The 10,652-nt window shown below is 37.6% G+C and overlaps 2 protein-coding genes across 2 annotated transcripts in view; both read left to right on the top strand.

Annotated features, from left to right (window-relative positions):
• Positions 1-1,523: 1,523 nt before the first annotated feature.
• LOC146579901 (uncharacterized) overlaps positions 1,524-10,652 on the top strand; it is a 43,475-nt gene continuing 34,346 nt past the window's right edge. Inside the window, exons 1-6 of the mRNA XM_085268025.1 lie at positions 1,524-1,560; positions 4,337-4,372; positions 4,546-4,812; positions 5,279-5,545; positions 5,668-5,946; positions 6,117-6,119. Coding sequence (XP_085124151.1) covers positions 1,524-1,560; positions 4,337-4,372; positions 4,546-4,812; positions 5,279-5,545; positions 5,668-5,946; positions 6,117-6,119 — 889 coding nt within the window. The remainder of the gene's footprint in view (positions 1,561-4,336; positions 4,373-4,545; positions 4,813-5,278; positions 5,546-5,667; positions 5,947-6,116; positions 6,120-10,652) is intronic.
• LOC146579902 (uncharacterized) lies at positions 7,994-10,557 on the top strand. Its single transcript, XM_085265887.1, has 9 exons — positions 7,994-8,102; positions 8,357-8,604; positions 8,775-8,895; positions 9,032-9,047; positions 9,128-9,290; positions 9,593-9,656; positions 9,743-9,802; positions 10,156-10,218; positions 10,433-10,557. The coding sequence occupies exons 1-9, from the start codon at positions 7,994-7,996 to the stop codon at positions 10,555-10,557; spliced, it is 969 nt and encodes a 322-aa protein (XP_085122013.1).

Below are 10,652 nucleotides of genomic sequence, written 5' to 3'. Positions count from 1 at the left end.
TGCTCATGTGGAGGGACTAGCCAATCACAACGTAACCGCACTTTAAAGTATTCACTGTTCTGTCCTTTTGGACTGAATGTGGGTGGAGCCTATAGTAGCTGTCATAATATGAAAGATAACCTAGACAGGTTATAGAGAGACAGACAACCATTCATGTTCACATTCACACCTGCAGGCAACAACCTGAATCACCAGTTAACATAATAATATATGACTTTGGATTGTGGGAGGAAGCCAGAGTACCCAGAGAGAACCCAGCCAGACAACCATAGTGGGAGTTGTCCCTTAAGAGGGTCATGAATCCACTATTAATTATGTGTGTCATGACATGAGACAAGGTGTGAAAAGTGGGTCATTGTGCTGCATTCCAGATACCTCCGAACTTGGAAGTTGGAAATCGGGCGTGGCATCACTCCCGAGTTGCAGAAAAAGACAGGAAACACAGGATTTGTGTTGGTTCTTGGCAAGTTAGAGCAATGCAGGTATGATAGTAGTGCAGTATGATGCTTGTTGTTGTGACTAATCAGTGTTCAAACATAATCATGGCTCATTCAAGGAGTTAAAAATACACAACAGTGTAAAGTTTTTTGTCACGGCCGGGTGGCCGGTGCGTGGTGTAAGAGCAAGAGCAGATGTTCGAGACAGGAATGAACAAAAACTGAGACGTTTACTTTAGGTTGGACCAACAATATAAATGAAGATCGAAAGGAAACTAGGACGATGTTAACAGTAAATTAAACTGGAGAGAACTAACACTAGAGACAGTGAACATGAAACTTAAATGTCACCAACATGAATGACATGAATGCCTGAGATGTGACTCGTGATGAACAGAAACATGGCCCACGGTGAAAAGATGACCTGCCAATGAACGAATGAAAACTCACACCACACGAGCGTGACGAGGGAAGTGGAAACACAGCTGGAAGCAAAACTAAACACAGAAGGTGATACTGTCAAAATAAAACAGGAAACGTGCAGACTAAGAAACACAGACCTGAGACTCAGACCAGGGAAGAAACAGACATGGAAGCAGAAACGGGAGTTTGGAAAAAATGACATAACAGGATGCAGAGCGAGGGACAGAGAGATCTGTGTTATTTAGTGCGTTTATCAAGTGGCTGTTTGGTTTCTTCAGTGTTGAGGTCCAACACCTCGCTGCATATGTCATGACAGGACACTGCACAAATCACATAAAAGTCTCTGAGAATAAAACATAATTATGAGCTGGTAAAATATGTCACCTGACCTGAAACAACAGAAGGTAAGAAGCAAACACAAGAAGCAAGCCTGCATGTTTGCAGTGGACAGGAAATGTGAACACGTCACACAACTGCTGTGGTCAAAGCTACAGGAGCTGTTTGAGGTTTGTATAAAAGGAAAGGAAGCACAGAGAGGCCACAGTCAGAAGAAACACTCTGGTCTTATCTGTATTAAATGCAGCTTCTCTTTTTATTATTGATGTAAAGTCAAAGTGTTTGAGATGAGCTGAGGATCAGAGTGCAGCAGGGCTGGATGTGAGGATGGGGCACTCTTTGCTCTGCATGACGGGGTTATTGTGTAAGTACATTTGTGACATTGTTTGAATGGCACTGATTAATGAAAGTGTTTCTCATGTGTGAGAATTAGAGTGTATCACTGGTTTGAAGTGTTTATGTGAGAGTTTGAACAAAGCATATTTGTGATGTTTATGATAGTTACAGACAAATGTTGGCTGGTTCCTTGGTTCAGTTTAGTCTGGAGTATCGTGTTGGATACATCGCTGCTTGTTGCACTTGACTCATTGTCATTGTCTTTAAGGTCATATATTAATACATTTTAAATTAAACTTTTATAACATTTTTTATAACTATAAGTTTAAAAATGTTTTCTCATGTGTCAAACACACTTTTTATGCACAGAGACAGAAAAATACTCTTAAACTCTTAAAACTAATGTCCTAATTTAGTTTGTTTTGTTTGATTTTCTTTCAGTTTGATCCTAATGATGTTTAATCTTTACTTCATTACTCTCTTCTACGTTAATGCTGATGCTGAGACATGGTTATTTTTCTCTCCTTTTTGATGCTCAATAAATAATTAGACTTTTATTTTTACTTTTTAATGTTAACAAAAGACAATCAGATTTTAGAAATTCAAACATCTGCAGTGAAATGTCAGAGACAGAAAATATCAGAGCAGTTTTATTATCATAGAGATTAGATCTAGAGTAGGGTTAGATATCTACACTGTGTTGTTAATCAATACTAAAACAGAATGAAGATGCTCATTTGCATCAGTGTTGATATCCATAGTGTTGTCTTGGCTTCCTCCAGCTGAGGCACAATTTGATGCATAAAGGAGCCATCGCACGCCAGATTTACGCTCTCGCATGTGTGCATTTTTGACCTTTGAAGTGTTTTTGTGCTTCTTCCTTTCCTGCTATATTTCGCTGCACTTGCCAACCAATGAACATTCAGCAGACGCTGACATCATCAACTTCAAACAGCGTGCAGTCAGGACCTTAGAGGATACACGATAGCATGTGTTGGGTGGGTGAAAGTCCCTCCCCCTCTCTGTCCCAATGAAAAGGCTACACAGTCGACACATTTGCAGGACTCTGCTCTCGAAGCTGAATCCTGTTTCTGTGAATCAGCTGCGCTTTGATAGTTTGGAGGGACACATAGTGCCACCTGCTGCAGAGATATTATTAAATAGTGATTAAAAATCTTTAAATAATATCAAACTTAAAACATTAAAATGTAACACTGTTGTAAAAAAGGACAAGATGTGAATGCTGTAGAAACTCATTAATCTGATGATGTAGCACACAGAGCAGTAAAATAAACATTTTTATTCCTGTTAACTATTTTATCATTGAGTCCAGTCTCAGTGCTGCTGTTGATTTCTGAGGCTCTGAAACTTTAAACTGGAAACATGTAAACCTTAGAGGTTACAGTCCCACAGCCTAAACAAGGAAACATGGAAATCACTGTAGTTTGTTTGGAGATCAAAGTGAAATTAATATGATTTGATTGATTTGGTTCTGCCAAATTCTGTCCCTACCATCTGAATGTTGGAGCAGAAACTGAGACTCATCAGACCACTGTGTGGTTACAGGACACTAAAAACAATGTCTTTCGCTATTAATACAATTATAACAGTTATAGCTACCTACAAGGCAACACCTCTTCCAGCTGTCTTAGGGTGAGAGACGGAGCACAGACAGGTTACATCAGGGGTTAAAAACACCTTTAATTAGTTCCAGCAGTGTTTGCTTGCAGGTAGAGGGAGTTTGGTTTTACTCTCCTTTATTCATACATCTGTGTGCTTGAGGTTTGGAAATATTTATTAAAATCATAAATAAGCTTTGAAATAATGTAAGACAAATGTTTGTTACCAACATGGTTGTTTGTAGACTGGATTAGATTTTAGTGCACTGACTCAGATCAGAGTGGAGCTGGTTTATTTGAAAGGTTTGTTTCTCCATCAGTGATAATTTGATGCTTTTGACATCCTAATATAAAATGTAACCAATCATAGAAGACACTGATTAAACATATAACGGCAGTGATTAAAGCCAGTGCTAGATTTAAACAGCCTTTTAATGCAGACTAACACCAAAGTGCTTCCTTAGTCAAGGTATAAAAGAGTACTACACTGATCCTACTCCTTACTAAATGAAAATTGCTTCCTAAAGGAAGATTAGAGCTCGTCCAGCCATAAATAGAGATTTAAAAACAACAAAAACAAAAAACCTCCCAGTAGGCAGGTTTAACTTCAGCTTAATGGTGTTTGCTGTTGAAGACACGTACATTATTTCCACCTTATATTATATATCACCTTCTAGAGAAATTCTTGTTGAGAGAAGTGACCCATTGCAATTTGTCAATGACATCAATTTTTGAGATGTCATTGATCTCAAAAATACATTTTGAGATAAGTACTGAAAAGTCAAATACATAAAGGAAATACTGGGGAGATCATTTCCCTGTTGGAAGCCAGTCGTTCATCTGTTGCCCAAAGAGGATGGACTGTACCGTTTTTAGGACACTAATGTTTTGTTATCACCATGTTTGTTTGTAGACTGGATTCTATTTTAGTGCACTGACTCAGATCATAGTAGATGTAAATCTCCAAGTGTTTTAAGGCGCTTGGTAAGAAAGCGACTGCACTTTAAACCCTGGTGGGATTGTTCCTTAAGAAGGTCATTAACTCACCATTGATCAAGAAATGAGACACATCATTACCAACAGTGTTTTATTTATGTTACATTTCAAATCTAACATCAACAAAACACTCACATGATTTGAGTGTCTTTAGTTTGATAATGTCTGAAGTTTCTGTCTTTATTGCAGTGCTCTGTACGCTCGTCTGCAGTGGACACGCTCAAGGTGACTGAACAGTTTTCACTTTTTCTATTTCTTCCTTTTTATTTAGCAAAGATTATTCTCAACCTGTATGACTCTACATAAATAAAGTATTAATAATCAATCAACATTCTGCCTTGAGCATAAAGTGTTTCAGATTGTCTGTTGTCTGATTGTCTGTTTGTGTTGGATTCTAGATGCTGTGCTAACTATTGAACCCAACTGGTCCAGTTATTTCATTGGAGAGTTTGTTACCGTCAAGTGTGACATGAATGAAGGAAGAGACACTGACTGGTATTACACAATCAACAAGGATGGTCGAGAGTATGTCCCCTACAGTTCACACAAAGACTACACATTACAAATTAGCTCGACAGGCCACAGTGGTGAATATCAGTGCTCTGGTAATTGGAAGGGGTCATATGATAGAAAGAACAGTAATACTGTCTTTATAACTGTATTAGGTAAGTCCTCAGTGATTAATACTGTGATGATTCCTGTTAAAATACATCTGAATTATAAAAAATGTGTGTTTAATAAATGTTTCATTGAAAGTATTGTATTTCTTATGTGTTGGAACTTTAGCAAAGATCCTTGCATTTTACCTAACTTTGTGTTTCCTTCAACAGTGAACTGCATTAGTTTACATTCAGTGTGAATTAGTCAGGCCTGAGAATGGACAAATGTTTATACTGTGCTTATTTAGAGATCTACAACCTGAATTACTGCAGCTCTGTCACCATGTTGAGACAGAAATCAGAAAAATTTAAAGTGACTTAAACTGTAGAAAAAAAAATATATATATATAATGAAGACATTTGTAGATTTTATTTGGGGGGGGGGGGGGGGTTAAAAAAAGGATTTTTTTAAACCTTTTATACATTTATATTGTATCAGGTGTGCATTATGTTCTCTTCTTTTTCACAACAGCAGATAAACTCAGGGCCACACTGACAGCAGGAACAACAATCATACCAGTAGGGGGCAGTGTGACACTGACCTGCTCTGTGCAGAGCTCTGATGGATGGAAATATGAGTGGTTCAGACGAACCCAAACAACCTCTGGAGGTCAAATCAGAGATCAACAAAACAGAGATATCAGAGTATCTCAAGGAGGAATCTACCGCTGCATAGGAACAAGAGGAAACCCAGTTTACTACACTGATATAAGTGATGATGTCACCATTGAGAAAACCAGTGAGTTCAGTCATTTAGTTTGAAATATACATTCACTCATGATTATCAAACATACAATGTGAAGTTTTCTGTGTTGATTTCATGTTTCTGTTTGTATCTCAACTGTTAATATGTGTGAACAGTTTCCAGTAAAGTTGTTGTAAAACAACGACCCAACTGGCCTCAGATATTCAGAGGTGAGACGATCACTCTGACATGTGAGCTGCAGGAAGGAGGTGAAACCACTGAGTGGGAGTATGAATGGAGAGGACCCAGGACACCCACACAGTGGACACACAATAATGATGTGACATTCACAGTTTCTGAGTCCAGCAGTGGAGACTACATGTGTAAGAGTCGACGCAGAGATGACTCATATTCTTCAACAGAGTGGAGTGAAGCCTTCACATTGTCAGCATCAAGTAAGTCATGTTTGTTGTGTGATCTCCATTTGACAAATGTCATCATGGTCAGCACAGGATGAATTCAATGGTCTACAAAGCATGTTACATTGTTAGTCAGACAAAGAGCTGCAGCTGATAGTAGCCTCATTGTAGACAGTTTGTCACCACTTTGTGTCACGAACTTTCAGCTGGTATAGAGACGCCAATGCTGACCTGCTGCTCCACCACCTGAGGACAAGAATGACACAAACAGGATACAAATATAGTTCTTCAAACTTCCTCAACAAATGAAAACAAATATGAAACTTCTTTAAAAAAAGAATAAAAGTCATTCAATCATCTCATCAAATACTGGCGTAGATTAAAATTAATCTGAAGCACACACACACGAGTGGGTTTGATAGAAAGGTTTTTGATTTTATTTCTATTGAACTCATTGATTTGCATGTTAACCTCAAAGTGATTTTATGAAAGCAAATCAAACTCATTCCAACTTCTTCCTGAAAAAGTCTCATATGTACAGAAAACGACTTTGTGGAGAAAAGTGTGTTTATGTTGATTCTTTAAAAATAAGTTTCTGTTTGTGATTCAGCTGTTTTACACTCACTTTATTTGAAAACAAAACAAAACAAACAAACAAACAAACAAACAAACACAGGTAAACAACAGAAGCTCAGATGTCCCAGTTTTACTGCTGGGCTCAGATCACTAACAGTTAACAGTTCACCCATCTCTGCATAAATAAAAGAATTAAAACAAATAATGTGTTATAATTTTAAAAATTGTACAAATACATGAAAGTGATGAACGTCAGCTTAACATTTTATTTTGCTGTTGTAGTAGCTGTGTACAACATTTAAAATGAAATGTTAAATGATAGAAAATAACTTCCAGTCAGCTTTTGTGTGTGAACTTGATTTTTTCAAATAACTTTTTAATAATATTTGTAGTAAGACGACTTTAAAAACACACACATACTTCTCTTTCAAACACTCTCCTCCCACTCCGATAGAAAGTAAAGAAGTTGTTCACGGCACTGTAACTATTAAAACAGTAATGACCAGAAAACAGAGATGAGGCATTCAAACTATTTTTGATTTGAAAAAAAAAAACTTTTCTAGGCAGTCGAAGTCTCACATGCAGAAAAATTACACATTGTTTTCTAAATTGGTCAATGTTTAGTAAGTAGAGTCAAAGTTCATTTAACCTGGAAATAGAAACAGTTTGTAAAAATGTGTTTTTATTAGTACATGTTGAGATATTTGACATGTTTAGATAGTCTCACTCTTAAAGTTCATCATAAATATTTGTGAGTCAACATTTTAGTGACATTGAATTCAGAGTTAAGAGACAAAAGATTGAGAGCAAATCTTTGTTGAACAGATGAACCCCGTCCTGTCCTCACTGTGTCTCCATCATGGCTGAGTCCTGGAGCCTCAGTAACTCTGAACTGTGAGGTTGAACATCCGTCTGCAGGATGGAGCTTCTACTGGTATAAAGCTGTTCCTGATCTATCAGAGAAATCCTCCAGTTATGAGCTGCTACCTGATGGCAGTGGGACTGCACAGGACTCCTACATCATTCATGGACAGACACACACAGCAGGATATGTGTGCAGAGCTGGAAGAGGAGACCCAGAGTATCACACTGATCACAGTCAACCAAAGTTTGTCTGGTCTGCAGGTCAGTTTGATTCTGTCTATCTTTTTTGAAGTAATGCAACAGCAAAAAAATATAAATTGATGTTTTGTTTTTTTCTTGGGGGGGGGGGGGGGTAGCATTGAAGGTGAAAATTATACGAACATTGCGTCTTTTAGCATTGACCTTTAAACATTAAAGCAAAAGAATATGTTCACTGTGATAATTTGAATCCTAACATCTGTGAGCTTTGTGTCTTCACTGCATGTTGTTTCCAGATGTTCATTCAGCAGCGTCTCTCACAGTGAGTCCTGACAGAGTGCAACACTTCACCTCTGACTCTGTCTCACTGACCTGTGAGGGAAACTTCCCTGAGTGGAGAGTGAGGAAGTTCTCTGAGGACGGCCGACTCTCTGACTGTAGGAGAATGACTGGATCCACATGTGACATCAACACATCAGAGTCAGATACTGCAGTGTACTGGTGTGAGTCTGGATCAGGAGAGTTCAGCAGTGCAGTCAACATCACTGTACAGAGTATGTTATTATACATTTACTTCTTGGATCTGAATGATTTAGACGTCACATGAACTTTTGTCCCAGCTTTGCTGTATGTGAAGTCATTTCATGTGGGAAAAATAAAACACATACAGCAGTTTTTAAACATAGAAGATCAGATCTTGATGATGAAAAGCATTTGTACAATCTGTTCTTATTATTGTTTGTCAGCTTTTTCTCATAGTGTGCAGCAGCTGATGTGACTGAAACAATTGTGTGTGATTGTGTCACAGATGATGGTAATGGTCCTATCCTGGTGAGTCCTGTTCATCCTGTGACTGAGGGAGCTTCTGTTAGTCTGAGCTGCAGTTTGAGAACACAAAAAATACTTTCCAATGTGTTTTTCTATCACAATGACAAACTTATTGAAAATGATCCCCGAGGGGAGCTGAAGATCTCTGCAGTGTCAAAGTCTGATGAAGGTTTCTACAAGTGTCAGTACTCAGGAAGAGAGTCAGCACAGAGCTGGATGTCAGTTAAAGGTGAGCAGGAGCAAAACATGCGATTGAGTTTTATAAATGAGTTTGATGACTGAGAGGCAACATTCGATTTTCTGATTTAAGTCTCAAAGTCGCCTGGCTCAATTTTGTAAAATTATATATATATATATATAAATACATATAATTCATTAATGAATAATTATTGTTTCTTGTAACTGTGTCAGGAGCTGACAGCTCTTCGTCTCCTGTGTGGTTGATTGTTGGACTGGTTTGTGGAGTCTCTCTCATTATTATTCTCCTGCTCTTGTTGTATCGCTGCAGACAGTCCAAGTGTAAGAGCCTCTTCTTTTCATGCTGTATTACAGAGTTTATTTACTACACACACTTTAATTATTCACACATATACATATATTCTGATCGAACAATTCACATGACAAACATGTGTAATAACATTTGTCTCTTTCACAGGTTCCTGCTTCACCAGGTTGGTAAAATACTTTTTTATTATTATTTTAAACAAACATCAGTTACTTTTGAGTTTATTGTGTTTATTTCCTGTTTCAGGTTGATCCAGTCTGAGAGTCACAGTCCGTGCTCCTCCACAAATCATGGAGTCAACCAGGATGAAACTCATGAACACAACTCTGTTCATCCTGGTCAGCACTTAAACCGATCTTTATTATCATTATTAATATTGACTTTTCATTCAGTCTCCATTAACAGGAACATTTCTTAGGTTCAGTTTGTGCTCAGCAGCTTTTCAAAGAACATTTATCAAAATCCAGCTGGACAAACATCCAAATAACCAACTGACTACATGCACAAAAGATCAGAAACAAACAGGATTTTATAAACTGATTGTATCTTTAACTCGACTGAAAGAATCCACAAATGTTATTGTTTCATATCAGAGCAACACAACCAGTAACACCATGATGGGTTCATGCTCTGAAAATATCTGACCGTCCTGGATTTGAACACAACTAATGAAATTGAATATGATGTGTTTACAAACATTCTTACATTTCAGGTGCAGATGAACCGCGAGACGTCACATACTCTCTTATTAAACTTCAAAACTTTGGAAAGAAGAGTGAGTACACAAAACACTCGGTGTAGAAAGTTTTTTAAGTGTTTTAAATGTTTTAATTATTTTCATTAATCTGATCATCTTCACAGAGAAGCATCATAAAGCAGAGCAGAGTGCTGTTTACTCTGAGGTGAAGACAGGAGCTGCAGGTACAGTCACAACAGTCTCATTCAGTGTTTGTACTTGAACGTGTCATCACATCATTATATTGCAGGTAATTATAGGTCAACATGGAGTTTAGTTATTCACTGACCAAGCTTAGCTACTACATACGACCACTACACATCAGCAGACTGAATCTTATACACATCGAGGGCCGTTCAGAGTTTAGTGTAAGTTTGTCTGCTTCATATACAGAATGATATTGTTATTGTACAGTATGGTATTGTCCATCTATATGTCCCCCAACTAAATTGTTTCTCTCATGTTTTTTACTCTGTAATGTTCTTGTCATCATATCTGTGCTGAACAAATGTGTGCTGAGCTCTGACGTCTCTTTTAGAGGACAGTCTGATGTATGCTGATGTCAAACAGCCCAAAAAAGAAAAAGCCAAGAAAAACAAAGGTGAGCAAAGTCTGCCATCATCTCCACTGAATATTGTTCAACATGTTTATCTGCTCTTACAATGTAAATCTGTTTATTTTAATATTTATATTTATGTATTCACACTTTGTCAGCTATTTAAAATCTTCTCTTTTATCTTTGCATTAGTGGACACATCCAGTTTCCTCCTGGTTAATGATATTATTGTTCTCAATGATCTTCTCTTCATTCACAGGAACATCAAGTCCTGCAGCTGATGCAGCAGTTTATTCTGAAGTCACATCAGGAAGCTCTCTCAGTAATTCTGCTGCCATGCAGGCTGATTCATTCTTCACATTATTAAATGTCTTCAGCTCATAATATCTTTACATGTTGGAAATCACTTTGTCTTTTTGTGCTTGTCTTACAGGTCAGTGAGGAGAGCTGTAGCAGCAAAGCCAAGAAGAAGCTTTTTA

This window comes from Mchenga conophoros, linkage group LG3 (assembly GCF_057382185.1).
Source record: "Mchenga conophoros isolate Kocher_MC1m ecotype Shallow Benthic linkage group LG3, M_conophoros_male_GT1.1, whole genome shotgun sequence".
NCBI lineage: Eukaryota > Metazoa > Chordata > Actinopteri > Cichliformes > Cichlidae > Mchenga > Mchenga conophoros.
The sequence above is the reverse complement of the archived record's forward strand: the minus strand, read 5'-3'. Positions and strand labels throughout refer to the sequence as shown.